Source organism: Chrysemys picta, chromosome 4, assembly GCF_011386835.1.
Source record: "Chrysemys picta bellii isolate R12L10 chromosome 4, ASM1138683v2, whole genome shotgun sequence".
In the NCBI taxonomy this organism is placed as follows: Eukaryota; Metazoa; Chordata; order Testudines; family Emydidae; genus Chrysemys; species Chrysemys picta.
Window position 1 is genome coordinate 17,558,196 of NC_088794.1, and position 20,663 is coordinate 17,578,858.

At 45.9% G+C, this 20,663-nt stretch overlaps 1 protein-coding gene across 1 annotated transcript in view; it reads right to left on the bottom strand.

Annotated features, from left to right (window-relative positions):
- The window catches only part of LOC101943449 (complement receptor type 1-like), a 431,031-nt gene that overhangs the window by 184,552 nt on the left and 225,816 nt on the right, over positions 1-20,663 (bottom strand). Inside the window, exon 17 of the mRNA XM_065594544.1 lies at positions 1,175-1,363. Within this exon, the coding sequence (XP_065450616.1) occupies positions 1,175-1,363 (189 nt within the window). The remainder of the gene's footprint in view (positions 1-1,174; positions 1,364-20,663) is intronic.

The window sequence follows — 20,663 nt, forward strand, 5'->3', positions numbered from 1 at the left end:
CATCCTGAGGATGAAAGCATCCCCACCAAATTCTGAGCAATCAAAACTCAAATAGAAAATTACTTCCCATTCCTGTCCATCTAAACCACACATTCCTGAATAAAGCCCAAGTCGTCTCATTGATGGATGTTCCCGGATTGCTTTGCAACGAGATTCTTGAATAAGAAGGTTAATTGAATTTTGTCAGGGTAACAACCCTCCTGTATACAATACTATAAAATCCCTCCTGGCCAGAGGCACCAAAATCCTTTTACCTGTAAAGGGTTAAGAAACTCAGGTAACTTGGCTGACACCTGACCCAAAGGACCAATAAGGGGACAAAATACTTTCAAATCTTGGATTGGGAGGGGAGAAGGCTTTTGTTTGTGCTCTTTGTTTTGGTGGTGTTCGCTCTTGGGACGAAGAGGGACCGGACATCAATCCATGTTCTCCAAATCTTTCTGAACAAATCTCTCATATTTCAAACTTCTAAGTAACAGCCAGGCAAGGCATATTAGTTTCTCTTTGTTTTCTCAACTTGTGAACTTTTCCTTTGCTAGAGGGAGGTTCATCTCTGTTTTGTTGTAACTTTGAACTAAGGCTAGAGGGGGTTCCTCTGGGCTCTTTGAATCTGATTACCCAATAAAGTTATTTTCCATCCTGATTTTACAGAGATGATTTTTACCTTTTCTTTTTAATAAAAGCCTTCTTTTAAGAACCTGACTGATTTTTCCATTGCCCAAAGACCCAGGGGGTTGGGCTTTGCTCACTTTGTAATCAATTGGTTAGGATATTATTCTCAAGCCTCCCCAGGAAAAGGGGTGTAAGGGCTTGGGGGGATATTTTGGGGGACGAGGAACTCCAAGTGGTCCTTTCCCTGTTTCTTGTTAAATCACTTGGTGGGGGCAGTGTACCAGATTTTAACCTAAGCTGGTAGATATAAGCTTAGGGGGCTTTCATGCGGGTCCCCACATCTGTACCCTGGAGTTCAGAGTGGGGAAGGAACCCTGACAGCTTTGCAACAAGATTCTTGAATAAGCAGGTTAATTGTATATTCTCACTGATCCAGCAAGGAACTTGAAACTAGTCATTAAAGCTAATTTTGAGTAGACCTATTCAGTGGGGGAAAGTCTGACATTTCCATCAGTGAAGGGTGGCCCGAGCAAATTTGTTCCAGAGAAAATAAAATACTTACCATTACAAAACTCTCCAATGGTTGACCACTCTGAGTTTGAAAGGCAAACTACAGTGTCTGACTTTCCAGGGATTTTAACAAAGTCATCAAGGCACCTGTATGTCACTTCTGTGCCGATAGGGAAGCCCTCTGTGTGACTAGTATCACGGGGGACAGCACGACTGAGCGTTGGCAGGGTCCCACACTGACCTATCAAAAAAACATAAGAACATACTCTCATGTTAATAGGAGAATGATTTATTTTAAATAATCTCACACAGCCGCCTTCGCTGAAAAGGATCCTGACATGCCTTAGATGCTACAGGGACCTGCCACAGGCCAGGTGAGCCCCGTTGTGGGGGTTCCTCAGGTTTTCCAGTAGCCTATGAGAACAGACAAGCCTCCCACAACCAGGGGTTTAAACTAAAGGCGTCTTCACGGCTGTGCTAGGTCAAGTTCTCTAAACAGGAATTAGCCGAGCGACAGCGACTGCGCTGCACAATAACGGTGGAGGTGCAGAGCGTGATTGGATTAGCGGCACCGAGTAGCTGAGACCCCACTGCATGAGGAGCTCCAGCCTAAGCAACTCTCCAGCTCCCACCCACACTCCCAGTGGGCCAGCTAGTGGCCAACTGGAGCTGGAGAGATTCGTCCCATAAACAAAAGCTTCTTTTGATCACCATGAATCCTGTGCTCAGAGCGAGAATGGGTATTTCTCCATGTTACAATCAGCAGTTTTATGTGGGGTTTTTTCAGGGGTGCCTGGGCTTGTTTTCAGCACAGACACTGTAGAAAAAGGAATTTTGCAAAAGGAAAAATCATCAGTTCACTCATCTGACTGTTCCGAGAATCATATAAACAGCCAGGCCACTCCCAGAAAGACATCAGATGCCACAAGATGACTAGAGTGACTTTTACAGTTTTAGTATCTGACAAAACAGGCTAAAAGAAAAGAGGCCCAATCCCAGAATTGCTCCTTCTTTCGCCTATAAATATTTCAAATCTCTGTCTCTAACACACCAGTGAAAGTACCACTGAACAACCTAGCTAAGACAAACAAAAAAATGCAACTAATTTTACTCATTTCATTTTCCTTAATATTTCCGAGACTGCACAGCGCGAGATGTCCACATGCATGAGGTGTACTGCCCTTGTAGCCACACCATCAATTAACTCTTTGAACCGTAAACAATCTATTCCTCCGCACAAGAGTGAGGATTACAGTTCAGTTTTAGAGATGGATAATCTTTGGCCCTGTCAACATGCCTGGAGTGCCATTCACAATAGGAGATCCCCTGACATGTTACCAGCTCACTAGAATCAAATGCGAACAAGCTCTGGTCTCCCCAATCTCAAAAGTACTCCTCTGATCCCACCAATCCCTTCAACTATTGCCCCATATCCCTTCCTGCGTCCCATCAGTGAACATGATGTTGTGAAGGCCGAAAGTATAACTGAGTTGAAAAGAGAATTAATTAAGTTCATGGAGCGCAGATCCATCAATGGCTATTAGCCAAGATGGTCAGGGGCACAACCACATTCTCTGGATGTCTTTAAACCTCTGACTGCCAGACTCTGGCACTGGACAACAGGGGATGGATCACTCTATAATCGCCCTGTTCTGTTCATTCCCCGTGTAGCATCTGGCACCGACTACTATCAGAGGCAGGATACTGGGGTAGATGGACCATTGGTCAGACCCACTACAGCCATTCTTATAGTCACTGCCTTGTGTTTCTGCCTTCTAACAGCATCCTTGATCCTCTCCAGTTCTATAACTGCCCCTTCCCAGACAAGTCTCCTCCTCCTTCTCTTGCCTGAGTTCACTGATCAAATTCTCTTTCTTAATCCTGTCTGATCTGGGCTTCCATTAGCCTGCACTCCCCTGCTGATCCTGTCCTCTCTAGGGACCATCTCATCAGCTCACAAGACTTCAGCTACCAGCTCTGCACTGACTCCTTACAATATATCCAGGTGCTGGGGGCATCACCCCTGGAGCCAACAACTTATTCTCCCCACTTCCCAGTGAGACGGTGACAGGATGAATTACACTAAAACCAGGCTGAGAGGCCACATCACCAATAGAGGAACCAGCACAGCCGGAGTAAAGCCAGGGGCCGGGTGAGCAAAGGGCTCCACGCACAGTTATCTGGGGTCCCACCCCAGACCCCGGCCCCGCACAGCCCCGCTGCAGACGGTGAGTTGGTTTCCCAGGCCGGGGGACGGGCACTGGGGAGCTCCGGGCTTGTCTCTCACTGGCAGAAGCGGGGCCAAGACAAGACATCGCCCCGGCGGGTCTCTGGCAGCGGAAACACCCGCCCCGACGGGCCGTGGGGCCAAGCCCGCTGCCCTGCCCGCTCACACCTGTCCCCCGGCCCGGGCTGTCCCGCGGCCGCTCGCTCCCCAGGGCCCCGACTGGCCGGGCCGAGCCCCTGCGCCCGCAGCCAGTGGGGCGGTGCCGCCTCGGGCGGGGCTCGCTGCCCCCCGCTCCGCACCCCGCGCAGCCAGTGCGGGGCAGCCGCAGGTCCCCGCCCGCCGGCCCCGCACAGCCCGGGGCACCGCCCGCTGCTGGGGCCGCCGCGACTCACCGCGAGCCCCGGGCAGGGGCAGCAGCAGCAGCAGCAGCGTCAGGAGCCCCCGGGCGCCGGGCGGGCAGCGCGGAGCCGAGACCATGGCGGGGCCGGCAGCGGAGTCTCCGGGGCGCGACCGCTCGCTCCGGCACCGTCGGGGTCCGGAGCTCAGGGGCAGCGAGGAAAGGGGGCGGGGAACAGGGGCGTGGCCAGGAGAGATGGGGCGGGTTCTGATAAGTGGGGGTGGGGCGCAAAGGGCGGGGCTTGTGTCGGGGGGAGGAGGGTGCGGTGGACCCTGAGTTATTGCTTCGCCCCAGGGATCAGCATCTAGCCTGTGTCCCAGGGGGATCTGCCCAGGCACATACATGGAGGGGGCCGGCTCGCCCGCGGCACGTGTGTCTTTGGGGGTGTAGCCGTGGGCACATTACACGGAGCGGCAGCTGCTCCTGGGGTCACCCACCAGCTCTAACCCCCTTTTGCTTTTGTTCATTAGGGTGTAAAATTGAAACATTTAAAGCCCTCCACGGGTTTCCCTTCCCGTCTGTATCCCTGAGAGCAACAGCCTTCCCCGGCGCTGCTTCCAAGAGCAGACTTCCTACCACTGGCTAGAGCTGTTTCTTTCAAAAGATATAAAACGCATTGTTTGTACTAACCTAACTCTGTTCACATTTTTTCCTTTTGTGAACAACCTGTACGACACTGTTATTATATCAGGTCACAAGAATCTGAGACAGGGCGCTTAGACAGGGGCTGTGTTATTTAGAAATTTTTATTTAAAAACAACTTCCTCTTTGACCGAAATTCAGCCATCAGGTACGACTGGTATTATTCTGAATATTGATGCATTTCCCACAAAGGCTCAGTGTTGAGAGAGGTGCGGGTGGAAGGAAGAGGAAACAGTCCCCTAATGCATAGACCTGGTCCATTCCACACGGCTATATTTAGTTTCTGATCCAATACAGTAGGACACATGTCTGACAGTCTGTTTTTGTTAGTTTTCCTTTTTTAAATTATTCTCTGTAAAATCAATATAAACGGTGAGTCACTACGATTGGAGAAAATGTTGTATAGCACGGAAAACATGTAGTGCTTCATAGCTGAATAGCAAGGTCTTTTTCCCCACAAAGTTTACAATCTAAGGCCATTCCTGTACGCTGCTCGGTGCTGCTACTCTGGGCTGAACTCCACCCATCTCTCTAGGAAAGTGGCATTTATCATCCTGAAATTCTTCCTCAAATGTCTGTCACCACCACATTCTCTCACACTTCTGAGCCACCCATGTGTGTGATTCCAAATACCTGTTGTGACATGGTGAGGTGAGGGCTCTGTCACCCCTGTCCTGCACCCTAGGATGCCTTACAATGCCTTGTGGAAGTAACGCCCACCTGGGCCATCCACAAACAGCCTTCCTTCGTGCAAGTCACAACCTGCCAACCACACCTGGGTTACACTCTGGCTTTTATCAGCCTTGGTTACTTTTTCAGGGTAAACCTAAGACACTCCCACTCCAAGATTTACCCCCTCCCCAAAAAAAAATTTCTGGGCAGTCCAGAGATAGTTCTATTGTCCTTTTAAGGTAGGTGTGAATAAACTACGGCCTGCAAGCCATTTTAAGCCGGCCCCCAGGCTCCCGCTGGAGCTTGCCCCACTCCCGTGCTCCAGCTGGGGTGCTGGGTTGGGAGCTGCACCACACGGCTCGCCCCCGCTCTGGCACTCCAGCCAAGGCACTGGATCAGGGGGCTCCTCCTGCGTTCCAGCTAGGGTGCTGGGTTGGGGGCCACACCACACGGCTCCCAGAAGCTGTGGCATGGCCCCGCTCCGGGTCCTACGTGCTCCAATGGCCCCCTCCAGGGCTCCAATGGGAGCTGTAGGGGTGGTGCCTGCAGATGGGCAGCGTTCAGATCCACCTGACTGTGCTTCCATGTAGGAGCTGGAGAAGGGACATGCCACTGCTTCCAGGCTGCTTGGAGCCTGCACCCCAGAGCCTCTCCCTGCACCCCAAATCCCTGTCCCAGCTCTGATCCCCCTCCTGCTCTCCAAACCCCTTGATCCCAGCCCAGAGCACCCTCCTTCACCCCAAACCTCTCATCTCCGGCCCTACCCCAGAGCCCACACCCCCAGCCAGAACCTGCACCCCTTCTCGTACCCCAACCCCAATTTTGTGACCATTTATGGCCCGCCGTACAATTTCTATTCCCCGATGTGGCCCTCGGGCCACAACATTTGCCCACCCCTCCTTTAAGGGAACAATACACAATAATTTGTCACCTCAAATTGAGTTACCCTGACAATTTAACTTCATTTCCAAAAAAGAATAAAATCAGATTTATTTAAACTACAAAGAGATAGATTTTAAGGAAGTACAAGAAATGGTGCATGAAAGTTAGAAATGGTTACATGAAAAATAAAGATAAAAAGCTTCCTGGTACTTAACTTAAACTATACTTGATTCAAAAGTGAAGTCCTTACCCCATCCTATCAGCATTACAGACTGAACTCTTCCAGTCAGGACACCTCCCTCATGTCCAGCAGCTGTTTCTTCTGGTCTTCTCAGGTACAAAGACAGAGCTGGACAGGGTGAAAGGAGTGGCTTGGGGTGTTTGCCCCTCACTTTTATATTTCATTTCCCCCTTGGAAATGCAAGCCCTTGAGAGCACTTTCTAGTACAAATTCCTTCCATGTGAGAGCCAGGCAGAAAAATCTCCTGGTAAAAAGTCCCATGCTGTTTTTTCTCACCCCTATTTGATGAAATGCAGACCTCTCTTGTCCTCTGCCCTCCCCCTTTCATTGTCTGAGGACTCTGTTTACATGGAAATTTGAGGTAAACCCACATCCCTTTAAAACCTGCTTGACCTGTTTTGCCTAACTATTGTGGAGTTTGAACATGCCCCATCAATGTCATGCGGGGGGAAATTCATAACTTTACATACAATGCCGCACACATTTTACCATGATATTGACCAGTGAATTATAAGTTTTCAAATGATACCTTACAAGGCATCCTTTGTGCAAAGATTATTACAATAGCATGTAGGGTGTGAATACAGGGTGTATTCGGTCACACACGTGCATTAGCCTCTACGCATTAACAAGCGCCTGGCCCCCAGTGTCCAGCTATGCCTCCTTCATGCTCTTTGATTCCATGCGCTGACTCACCAAACAGCTGAATGATGGAATGTGAGCAGAGGAATCCTGGGACTTTGGATGAGTTATCAACTGCTAAAAATGTCAGTGAAACATGCCCAGGAAAATGTTTAACTTGTCACAATAATGGAACAGGGCTCTTCTAAGACTCAGCCCATTCATTGGGAATGGCTGGGAGGTGCCATAGGGCAGGGAAGGAAAGAAGCAGGCTGAGCTCCATTCAATCACTCTCTCCAAGACAGTACAAGACCCCTCCCCCTCCGCCCCCAGGACATCCCTCAAGCTGGGGGAACCAACCCAGGCAGGCGCAGCCCCATTCCATGGGGGAGGTGATGGTTGTGAGAGGCAGAGTTGGGCTGAGCTCCACCCAAATCAGCCTACGAACCCAGTGTCTGAGGAGCTATTCTGGGATAACAACCTTCTCCTGCTGCCAGCTAACAGAGTGAGTTCTGTAGATGAAGTGGTAGCTCTCTGTGGTAGTGTGTGCAGGGGCAGGGCCGGCTCCAGGCACCAGCTGAGCAAGCTGGTGCTTGGGGCGGCAGATTGTTGGAGGCGATATTCTGCCCAATCCTAGGGCGGTACAGAGAATCAGAGAATTTTTTTTTCTTGTTCCGCTCTGGCCGCCTTGTAGGGGGCGGCGGCACGGAGAATCAGAGTGCCCTGCAGGGCAGTCCTCTTCCTTCCCTCCCCGCCGACCGGAGCGGAGCCCTAGTGGCTGGCGGCAGAAGGCGGTGCAGACGGAGGGGCCGCGTGACAGCACCCCTGCTGTAGCCCTGGCTGCCCCCTTCTCTCTCTCTCCCACCCGCTCCCTCCCCCCCCCCCCCCAGCCGGTCCCGCGCCGCAGGTTTTTTTTTGGCTTTGCCATTCTGGCCGCCCCATTTTTTTTGTTTTTTTTTTTTTGCTTGGGGCAGCCAAAAAGCCAGAGCTGGCCCTGGCAGGGGAGAGATTTGCAGTTGTACGTAACAGAATTAGTTAGCTGTTTAAAAATACTAGGAAATTGTATTCAGTAAGAATTTATTTAGGTTGCAAATTCAAGCACCAAGGAGTTCAATCCAGCATTTCTTAAGATTGCTCATGCCTAACACCAGACTGGAAGCTGCATTTAAACAGCACCTAGGACATGGAGGCCCTGCTCCATGACTAAGGCTCCTTGGCTCTCTACTAATACAAATAAAGAATGCAATGAATCTGTGGTAGACCCAAAAGCAGAGCTGAAAACAGAACCCACAACTTCTGACTATTATGCTGATGCTTTAACCATGTAACCACCTTCCTCCCTCCCACCCACTCATCTCATCCTCAGCGAATCCTGGATGTGAAGGTCTTATCTGCAACGGCAAGTTGTCAAGTTTAAAACTTTGACTATTTAACTACCTCAACGGGATAATATCTTAATCACAAAGAAATGCAATTCAAAACCTTTATGCACTCATTGCCTATCCCTTCTTACATTTTCTGTTATGGCCTTTCAGTTAAAGATACCTTTTAAATATCTGGTAGCTTTGGAAATACATATCATAATAGCCTGTTTATTGACCTCTTGCCCACAATAGAGTGCCTGTTGTTAGGGTTCCCTCCCCACTTTGAACTTTAGGGTACAGATGTGGGGACCCTCATGAAGACCCCTAAGCTTATTTTTACCAGTTTAGGTTAAAAACTCCCCAAGGCACAATTTTCCTCTTATGCTTCGGATTAGGTAATTGCTGCCACCACCAAGTGATTTAGACAAACATTTAGGGAGAGCCACTTGGAGTTCTGCCTTCCCCAAATATCTCCCCAAGCCCCTACACCCCCTTTTCTGGGGAGGCTTGAGAATAATATCGTCACCCATTGGTACAGGTGAACACAGACCCAAACCCTTGGATCTTAAACAATGAAAAATCAATCAGGTTTTTAAAAGAAGAATTTTAATTAAAGAAAAAAGGTGAAAGGAGTACCTCTGTAAGATTAGAGTGGAAGATAATTTCACAGGAAAATCAGATTCAAAACACAGAGGGGTTCCCTCTGGGCAAAACTTTAAAGTTACAAAAAGAAAACCAGGAATACCCTTCCTCTCACACAAGGGAAAACACAAGCCAAAATAAAGGTAAATTAATGCATTTCCTTGCTAAATACTCACTAACTCTATAGGAGTTCGATTGCTTGCTTCCTTGATTTGTGTCCAGCAAAACACACACACAAACACACACACAGACAAAGGCTTTCCTACCTCTCAGATTTTAAAAGTATTTTGTTCCCTTATTGGTTCTTTTATTCAGATATCAGCTATGTTATGAGCTTCTTAACCCTTTACAGGCAAAAAGGAAATTAACCCCTAACTATATGTTTGTAACACCTATATTTTCCCTATTTAGAAAAAATGGCATTGTTTTCACAGTGCCAACCTCCTTAACATTCCTGTTCCTAATCTAACAGGTGGTAGGGAGAGTAGGAGAGAGGCAGCTGAAGCCAGAATAGGGTTCTGAGCTCGTTTTCAGTGGGTTCTTCTTCGGACATCCTGTGGGACATGGACCAAAGAGGAATATTCATCCAGATTACATCCTTTCTGACTGGTTAGGAAATCCGTGCACTCTAGTACAGTTGCTTACCTGCAACAGCAAAGAGGCAAACTTCCTTCTGTTCTGTGAGCAGCCAGTGATTGGATCAGGGCTGAGCGCTAGATTTCAACTTCACTTTTAAACAGTTAACCAGACAATTTCGAGTAACAAGTATGAAAACAGAGTCAGGATCTTTATTCAGTATTCCTTTTATTTATTTATTTATTTATTTTAAAAAGGACATCCCAAATAAGACATTGTAAATCCCACAGATTTCTTGAACTATAGTTTCTTCACCTGTGGAAAGATTTGTTCATATTGCTAAACAAAACTCAGTGCAGTTTGTGGTTGGCCCCAAAAGAGAAACAAACACGTTTTAAATCTTACAAGAAAAATGCACCTTTATAATCAACACCCCCTCAGTAGCAGAGAGAATCATTTCCTGAATTTAAAAAGCTGGTTTTAAGATCTCCAAAGAGTTTTTAACGACTAAAATATGAAAATAATATCACTATAGTCACTACATAGTCTCTATACCACTGGGGAATTTGCTCTGGAGAAGTACACTTTTGATCTTACTGTACTTCTTATCAGGAAGTGCTTGTTGATTGTATGGATTGTAGTTTTGATGCTCAACACTGAAAAACTAGTTTCAGAAGCAAGCATGAGGAAGAACAGGACATTTTATACCACACAAACGTGCGTTAGGTGTTTGTCTAAAGAGGCATTGGCCCTGTGCTGCCAGACCCTTGAGCCTTTGCAGAATCTTGGTTGATTTCAGGAGGGCTCCACACAACCGCAGGGTCTGTTCACACAGTGCAGCTTGCAGAAGTAGAGCTCAGATCTGTTTTACGTTTTAACTAAAAATAGCATCTTATTCTGGACTTGTGCTTTCTGTGGAACTCAGGGTGGGGTCATTACTAGTAACTGACCACAAAAGCTAAGCACATTTAGTAAGACAGAGTGTAACCCAATAGTTATGAGATATGGGGAAATGGTGTGTTTACGGTTTCACAGCCTGTTCCCTTTATTGCTAACTCACAGAGGGAGCTGGTAGTGACCCCTGTGTGAGGGTGGCGATGTCTTTCTATTACAGAGTCTTGTGAAGTTAGATTTTCTCAAACATCGCCATTGTTTGCAGCAGTCCTTTGAAATTCAGCAGGAGGAAAGCGCTCAGGTTAGAGACGTGCCTTTTTTTGTGCCCCCTCCCAGGCAATTCCATTCAGGATTGGCTGAGATATCAACTTAAAAACAAATAAATAAATAAATCCCCATTTCCCGTCTCACTCACAGTTCCAAAAATGTTGGCAGCCTGCCAAAAACCAACACAAATATCCCAAGTCCTACACTATGCCACTACAGCAGCAAGACCCTGTACTAGGAATGCCTGGGAGCTGCAACACTGGGTCAGGAGCCCCAAGAGCCCCCTTAGCTAGCACATGGGCCCCTATAGATCATCTCCCACTCTGGGGGCACCACACTGGGCAGGAGCTAGAGGCCAGTGAGGAAGCCCTGGAGCCCACCAGTGAAAGAACTGTCAACCTGAAACGTTAGTAGCAGAGGTGCTGGAACAATGACTATAATGGGGGTGCTGTGAGCCATTGAACCAAACTGTAAACTCTGCATACAATAGAAACTACTTCAAGCCAGGGGGTGCAGCAGCACCCCCAGCACCTCTAGTTAGTAGAGAAAATCCCTTCTTAATGTTTTTCCCACTTCATTGTCTCTAATATTTCTCTCTGTTGTAGGGTTACCAACCCTCCCGGTTTCACTGGGAGTCTCCTGGAATCAGGCCCTATTTCCCGGAGGCTACTGCAGCCAAACCGGGAGATTTGGGGCGCTAGCAGTCCAGCAGCTCAGCGGGGCTAAGGAAGGCTTCCTGCCTGCCCTTGCTCTGCGCTGCTCCTGGAAGCAGCTGCCACCGTCCCTGCGGCCCCTGGGGGGTAGGGGTGGAGGCAGGGATCTCCGCATGCTGCCCCCGTAGCTCCCATTGACCAGGAACTGCGGCCCATGGGAGCTGCAGGGGTGGTGCCTGCAGGCAGGGACAGCATGCAGAGCTCCATGACCACCCCCATGTCTAGAAGCCGCTGCCAGAGGGATGTGCCGGTCACTTTTGGGAGCTGCCCAAGGTAAGTGCTGCCCCCCTCACCCTCTCCCGCATCCCAACCCCTGCCCCAGCCCGGAGCCCGCATCCTGCGCCCAATCTCCCTCCCAGAGCCTGACCCCTCCCACATGCAAACTCCCTCCCAGAGCCCACACCCTCTCCTGCAGCCCAAGCCCCTCCCCTGGGCTCAGCCCAGAGCCACCTCCTACACTCTGAACCCCTTGTCCCCACCCCCCCAGCCCAGAGCCTGAACTCCCTCCCGCACCTCAACCCCCTGCCCCAGCCTGGTGAAAATGAGTGAGAATGTCACTTCCATCAGCTCCACAGCATCAAGTTCAAGCTTCCACCAACCGACTACAGAGACCTGCCTAAGTCAACCCCTTCCTTCTTCTCTGACCTGGTTTTGCATTGCTCTCTGCCCTCTCAAAACCCATCTGTGCCTTTCCCCACACTAATATGCCCAAAGACCCTCAATGAGCTCATCTGCAAGGCCATTCCCCAATTTCCCCCTCTTGATGATCTACTTCTGCCATGATGCCTACAAAGAACTAGCTAGCTGATAATGGCAAGTTCAAGCAGTTATTGGCATTACATGGCATCCAGGGCTCCCCTTTGGGCAGGTTAAGTTTAAACTATTAGCGAAATATCCACGAGGAAGCGTCAGAAAAAAGAGCTGAAATGCAGGATTTGGTGGACTGAGACAGGTTATGGTTGGCAAAGTAGATCTGAGAGTCATCAGGATAAAGATGGTAGCCAACACCAACCATGTCAACAGATGAGATCATTTATCTAAGAGGCGCAGAGTCAGAGTGCTGTGGGAATCCCGTAGAAAGTGAAAGCGAGAGAAGGACCCACTCCCCACACACACACACACACACACAAAATAGTGAAGGCACAAAGAGAAAGGTAGGAAAATCATGAGTGAACACCAAGGGAGGACACTGTTTTAAGAACAGCATGTCTTAGAGTGTCAAAAGCAAATGAGATGTGGAGGAAGAAAGATTAGAGGCTCTAAAATTTGGCAACAAAGAGGCTGTTGAAAACAAAACAGCACTTGAAATCCTAGCAGACTGGAGTTTGCACATGGCATATCTACTCTGTATCATGGTCATAAGCTGTGTATTAAGCTTCATGAATGCCAACCTCACATTTAAAGAGATTAAAGGTGGGGCTTTTTTGTTTTTTAAACCTGGATCATTATTAGCAATTGGTTTTAGAGCTGATCCTATGACAAGAGATTACATGTAAGAACACTAAAAACAAAGATGCCATAGAATTAATGAAAATAACCAAAGACACCACCTTTTCTCTATTCCCTCTTCTCCTGAGCTACAGAGAACAAAGGCTCCAATCCGGAGTCACACGGAACCTACCTAAATTAAGCAAGCTATATTACATACCTATACTTTTAGGGGAGTAAGCACGGGCCCTGCGGCTTCCTAATATTATTGGACTGGAGACCAACATCCAGTTTGCATTGTCGTTTCAGGGGGTGATACAGTCCCAGCCTGGGAAGTGAGATTGTGGGTGTGCACAGGTCTTTTGTGCACCCCCAGCTGTAGCCCAGTGGGCCAGCTTATTTGTATTATATTTATTGCTTTGTTAACGATGATTAAAAACTCAAGTCCAGTGCACCTTTCTTTGATGTTTGTCTGTGTTAGAGCTTTCTCTTCCTTACTAAGAAAAGTGGACATAATAGACTAAAGGCAAAGAACCAGAGAAGAGGAACAACAGCTGAGTGGAAAAAGAGGAAGTTCTCTGCTGAGTTACAGTGCGTGTTTCTGACAGGCACCAACTTCTGACTGAGAGGTTTGCTGGATTTTTCATTTAGATTCTGATTTAGAATTTTCAAAGATGAGTTACCTATCCCGGGTAGGGAGGTTACCCCCTGTGCGCCCCTCGGAGTTCCATCTGGGGTGCCATCTGTAGCCTGACCCAAAGTTGGGTCTATATAATTGTAATTTAAGGATAAACAGGTTTTTGTTCCAAGATTAGGCCCAGTAAGATTATTGTAAAATCAGCATATAATTTGGGAACCCCGATGTGCACAGGTGCAACACTCACACTATAGGAACTTTTCCTATATATAAATATATGGTTTATTAATAATTTAGCAAAGATTATACACACACTCAAACTAATAAGGCAGATAGAGATAATACAGAAAGGACATTTGGACGTCTATACTTACACCCTTATCTTTTATACTTAACCATTATCTTTCTTATTACCATTATTGTCCTCATCTTCCCCACTAGCCATTATTTTGGCCCCTCCCAAGGCCTACATCTCTCCAGCCTATTTGCCGCCCTGGGAAGTTACTTTTATAGTAAGTTACGCTGCCGCTGCCATGACCAATGCCTATTTAATAGAGGTTCTTATTTGTATTTACTCCCCTTAAGGTGTCCTTTTTTATAGGTTAGTATATGTATGATGTTACCCTATTAGCATATATGTTAATTTGCTGTCACGGCACCTTTGCGGTCAGAAGTTCTGTTCGGAACCTTCCAGATGCTGATGTCAGCGATGTTCTGTGCTGGTGTCGCCTATGTTTTGTGGGTGGCTGATGTCAGTATTTTGGACAAAATTCTCCCTCTGGCATGCCACTTTTAGTTCCCTATAACTTATGAGAAACTTAAGTTTATCGGCCTCAAGCCTCATACTATCTACTAAAGCCAAATCTTATGAAAGCCTGTAGGTTCCTTGCATCACTACTAAATATAATAAAGCAGGATAGCAAAGCAATGACTATAATACAGGTAAGCTGGCCCACTGGGCTACAGTCCCCCCGCCCCCTTGATAGGGTGATTGCCAATGAACCCTATCACTTAAATTAGGGCTTTACTGTATGTTTAAAGTGCCTTACATACATTAGATGACTGATGGAAGCACCACCTGCCCCATTAAGATGTGAGTAAAAATACCTATGGAGTGTAACAAAATTTAATGTGCACGTACCCTTCAATTGACCATAATTTTTTTTTGATATTTGGTCATTGCCATACTCGCCACTTTCGATAAATGTTATCCTCTAGATACTTGGTTAACCAGGTGGGTTACCAATGATGAAGATTACGACGGATTTCATTGGTACTGCCTTCTGGCCACACTGCTGTGTGTTCACCTCAAACATTACTCTGATATACTGATTCCCTTGTTAGAACACCAGGCCATCAGTGAAACTTTTCACCTTGGGAGAAATACTACCAGAGGAGGTACTTTGCTGTGATAGTAGTAGACATTATTTTTCAGGTGACCTACTGAGTGGAGCTGCCAAGTGACCAAATACATCCTCATCTGGCTTGGACCCAGTTAACGAGGTACCATATTGCCATCTTAGTTAAATAAGCGTTTTAATTAGGATGTAGTATTACAGACCCCTTCCTTTTCCATTTCCTTTCAAATGGCCAAGTGAACACAGATCTACTGAGCTCCACCAAGACAAATACGTAACTGGCAGCTGTGCGTTTTGATAGCAGCACTGGGTCTGTTCCGATGAAAGAGTCTATGACAACATATTTTAGCCTGCTTGGAAACTCCTTTGCCCAGCCCAGATGTTCTCCCAGAGATAAGTTGAGTAAAACAGATCAGGCCAGGCAGATGTTAAGGGGACAAAAATGAAAGCAAATGCAACACAAACAGAACCCCTTTTTGAACTACATACCTGATGTCCATTCTACCATGTCTAGGAGCACGATCAGGTGCCAACTAGCGTAATGACCTGATGAACAAAAGCTTTGGAGTCCCTGAATTCTGCTATTAATTATAGACCTCGCCCTCCTTGCTTAGATTCAGATGGTGATCTCCTCTTCAGGAGTGTAACAATGGGGTTATTCCATAGATTTCACTGGAGTTATCACCGGTTTTACACCAGTGTAAACGTAATCAGAATCTGTCTCTTGGCATATAATGGGTCAGGCTGGACATGTTAGGCCAGATTCCAGGCTGCTTTGTGCCACTCCTGCAGCGTATAGGGACTGCAAAGGGAGTGGTGTGGTCCCCAGAGGAATTCCCCCAGTGCAGGGAAAGCATATGTTGGCATATGCAGCTCGAAAGCTGCCTCTCATACACCCCCTGGTTTAGGATACTGCCAAAGGCATGAAGCAAAGTGGCCAGAGCACTTCATGCTTTGGAATTCTTGGCTGCAGGGGAACCCATTGGTAGCGGCCGTGGGAAAGCTGCTGAGGGGTTGTGACTATTCCAGGAACAGGTGGGACCTGTGTGAGCGCGTAGTGCTCTAACGTACACAGGAGGCTGCACAGGCCCGCAGAGCCTGCGGAGCCCGGAATCGGAGAGGTATAAAGGGGGCTTAAAGCCCCGATGTCCCAGTCAGCGCTTTGTGTGCCAAGGCTCTTGCAAGCAGTAGCACTGAATCTTGCTCCTATCTTTCAGTCGCAGCACTTCCTGTCAGTGAAGGTTTGAACTGTTAGTGGTCATGACAAGGCATTTCTGTTCCACCTATGAACACTCACATTCTACATTAGTGGCTCTCAACCTTACCAGACTACTGTACCCCTTTCTGGAGTCTAATTTTGTCTTACATACCCCCAAGTTTCACCTCACTTAACTACTGGCTTACAAAATCAGACATAAAAATACAAGTGTCAAAGCACACTCTTACTGAAAAATTGCTGACTTCCTCATTTTACCATATAATTGTAAACTAAATCGATTAGAATATAAATATTTTATTTACATCAGTGTATAGTATACAGAGAAATATAAAGAAGTTATTGTCTGTATGAAACTTTAGTTTGTACCAACTTTGCTAGTACTTTTTATGTAGCCTGTTGTAAAATTAGGCAAATATCTAGATGAGTTGATATCCCCCCTGGAAGATTTCTGTATACCCCTGCTTGAAAACCAACGTTCTACATCATCCAAGAGAAAACGTACATTGAGGTGCCAAAGTAGCTTTTAGCTTTCCACGAAGGTATGTACACAGTCCGCTCCCTCCCCTCTCACACATTCTTGTCCTAGGCCTTAAAATAACACAGCCAAGTTCATGAAAGAGAATTCCATGCAGAAAACATTCACCCATCAGTCATTTTGAGCACCAGATATAAAGAAAAAGTATCAACTATTTCTAGTTAGTTTTATTAGGGAACTTGGAATTCCATCGGCATTGAGGGCGTTCAGGATCAGACTCTCAGCAATTGTCTATATTACAATTTAACTATATCAGCATAGATAGTCCACACTACAGGACTTAGTTATATCAGTACAAAGGTGCTTATAGCAGTATAGCAAACCTCGTATGGGCAAGGGAATAAGTTATACCACTCTAACTGCATCCATAGTAGAGCTTTTACCAGTGTAACTATTCTGCTAACACATCACACATCTAATGGAAATAGATATACCAGTCAAACTTTGGACCAAGCTGTAGTGCAATTACACCTAGGGATGGGTGAGGAGGACAGTTGCCCTGGGTACCAATTTCCAGGACATGCAAATCAACATCTGGGTTGTGTGCGCCCTTTAATTTTGCTCTGACTTTGCTTATCCATTTGCAGGGGATCAGAAAACGAAACACCTAGGGCCAGCCATAGGAATGAACCACTATTTAAACACTTCTTTCTTGGTTGTGGTATCATTACCTGGACATCTCAACTAAATCTAGTTGTAAAATTTGATGTGAGGTGCTCTAACTAGCACACACACAGTAAATGCAGCAATACCTGTGTGACCTTGCACTCCATGTTTTATGGAAATATGCTTATGCGTGTAAATATAATGTAACTGGAATATGCTGTATGCAAAAGTCTTTTGTAAGATATCATTACAAAGCTTATAATCTACTGAGTATGTTCATCCTATTTGTATGAATGTATCATTCTTGTATCTGAAGCTAGAAATATGAAGTATTACTCTGAAGTCCTATTGTAACTATGCAAAATGTGGGCCATTAATGGTGGCTTGGAATCTTGATGGCTCCCATTAACTGGGACAATTGGTTGTGAACAGCTCTGTTTTCTCGCAAACCTTCCTGGGTACTGCAGGCCAGCCCTGAAAGACTGGAGAATAAGGTCTTAGATTGACATGTGATCATGTCACCTGGTAGTGAAATCCATCTTAAACTTGGTGCTTTTCCATTTTGAAGGAGGGGTGGGGGCCCAGAGAGACAAAAGATTACCACCTTGTGCCAAAGCGATAAAAGGGGGTGGAAAAGAACAAAGGGGGCTCCCAGTCATGGGAAATCCCCTGCTTTTCACCTAAGATGCCTGCTGGAACTAACAAGGTCTGTACCGGGGAAAGGATTGGGCCCAGACTAGAAAGGAGTCTAGTCTGTGAAAGAAGCTTATTGGAACATCTGTGGGGGTGAGATTCACCTGTATTCAGTTTCTTAATGGATTATGCTTAGACTTGCGTGTTTTGTTTTATTTTGCTTGTTAACTTACTTGGTTCTGTTATTACTTTAAACCACTTAAATCCTACTTTTTATACTTAATAAAATCACTTTTGTTTATTAATTAACCCAGAGTAAGTGATTAATACCTGGGGGAGCAAACAGCTGTGCATCTCTCTGTATCAGTGTTATAGAGGACAGACCGTTTATGAGTTTACCCTGTATCAGCTTTATACAGAATAAAAGGGATTTATTTGGGGTTTGGATCCCATTGGGAGCTGGGTGCTGGAGACAGGAGTACTTGCTGAGGTGTTTTCAGTTAAGTTTGCAGCTTTGGTGGCATGGTTCAGACCCTGGGTCTGTGTTGCAGCAGGCTTGCAAGTCTGGCTTAACAAGACAGGGTTCTGGAGACCCAAGTTGTCATGGAAGACAGGCTCAGAGGTAGTTTCAGGAAATCAGGTGACAGTCCCAAGGGGGTCTCTATGACCGAACCCGTCGCAACCTGTAGGTCAGATTTTCACCAGACACTGAGTGCAGTGTAGAGACTACAGACTGTTACCACTATTATTAATTATATTGCAAAACATAAGCCAAAACACATCAGTTGAGGAAGCAAAATACTTGTTGAAAGAAAAATCCTGTGATCAAGCACTGGCCAATTATTTAACCTACTAACCATGGGAGAATTAGGTGCAATGATTATTAAAAATGATATTTATAGAGGGAAACAAAATTGCAGCACCATAAGATATTAAAAAAATAATTGTTTGGGTAATCTGAAAATTCTGTATATTTGTATGTGTGTATTTCTGCAAGGCTTCCAGGTACAATTCAAAAAGGAAATGGAGAATAAATGCATCCCCGATATAATTTTAGCTATAATTTCAGTGTAGTAATTTCTAGGCAAACAGAAGAATTCCTCTGCTATTGTAAAGGCTTCAAGAAATCACTCAACTAATAGCATGTAGAGTTAAATCCTATTACAGGATTTAGTTTGAAAGGAAGGTGGTATGATGATTTCAGGAAACACATCTAGCCAGTAAAAATAATTCAGAGTGAAACATTCTCTTTTTCATAGCAGGAAGACAAACACTTGTCACATGTAGCACCTTTCTTCATGAGGGACCTTAACATGCTTTAGAAATTATATTAAACTTACACACCATTACCATATAGAACATTAAGAATTCTAATGACATGTCGACACCTCTAGAGTGGAAGGCAGCAATGGATACACCAGGCTTCAAAGAGGGGAGAGAGAGAGAGAGAGAGAGAGAGAAGGTGGCTGTGCTGACCAAAACCAGGGCAAGGAGCTCTAGGAAAGCATTTGAGCTACCAGGCTACATGGTTTCTACACACACACTGCTTACTGTATTTTTCACTCCATGCATCTGATGAAGTGCGTTTTAGCCCACGAAAGCTTATGCCCAAATAAATTTGTTAGCCTGTAAGGTGCCACAAGGACTCCTCGTTGTTTTTGCTGATACAGACTAACATGTCTACCACTCTAAACGCTATAGAGCCTCATCCAAGACTTTTGCATCAAGTGCATAACTTCTAGTGGAGCTACAGCATCTCTTTAGAAAGATGTCCAGTCTTGATTTTTTAAAAAAGTTAGGCGATGGAAAATCAGCCACATCCATAAGTAGATTGGTCCACTGGTTATTTACCCTCAGTTAAATATTTACACCTGATTTCTACTCTGAATTTAGCCTTATTTTGTGTCCAGCTTCTCACTTGTCCTCTTCAGAAGCCACTTAGCTTCCCATTAGCCTCTTCTGTTTGTAGTTAGATATTCCCAAAGTATCAAATTTTTAAAAATAAAAATACTTCAATGTGCATAACATTACACAGAGGGATAAGCGTTGATAAACAATGGTGTTTGGCAGCACATTTGTTTATGTGTTTTCAGTGTCAGACCGCCCCGGTAATTTTGAACACTTTGGTACAACCCTGGTTAGAACCTAATAGATCAAAGGTGGCACAATTAAAAGTGATCAGTCTCGTTAAACAACCATTCTGTGTACCACATTCAGCCCTTGGACTAGGGAGAGATTCATCAGTGTAAAAGAAAGTTCCCTCTTCGATGGAAAAACAAGCAACAAATAACTATGTAGCCATCTAGTTTAACTCAGAGGAAATTTAAACAAAGACACAAATGACGGGACATTTGCAGCATGGTCCACAGGGGCTAAATGTAACTCCCCTTGACAACCATGGGAGAACATGTAGCAGCCTACTCAACTTGTTAAAAATACAGCTCAGTTTGGCACCTTAAGTGCTTTGTTTACCAGAGAAATAAGTCTGATCATGTGCCCATTGAAATCAATAGCAAAAGTACCTATGACTTCAGGATTGGGCCTTTGGAAAAGAAAAGCCAAGGAATAATAGAGCCATTAATTAGATAGTGACAAATAAATGCCCATGAAGGGGCAGATGCTGAGAGGTGATCAACAGCTGCATTTTCCATTGATGGCGATGGGAGATGTGGTACTTAGTAACTAATCATTTCAATCCTGCTCCCATTAACGTCAGTTGCAAACCTCCTGCTCGGTGTGAGACACTCAGATTTTTAAGGTGGTGGGGCTGGAGAGCCCTTGCCCCCTCCAAATTTGCATTGTTCAGCATATACTGGTACAATTCACAGGCTCACCTATAGCATGTGAATTACTTAAACAAAAAATCAGAACAAAATGTCCATGTTATTACTCTCCCAGTGAGATGGAAAACCCAGAGGCCTCTAAAGTAGGCACCGACTGACATCAATTACAAACCTCCTACCACCAACCAGAACGTTTAGTTGGTG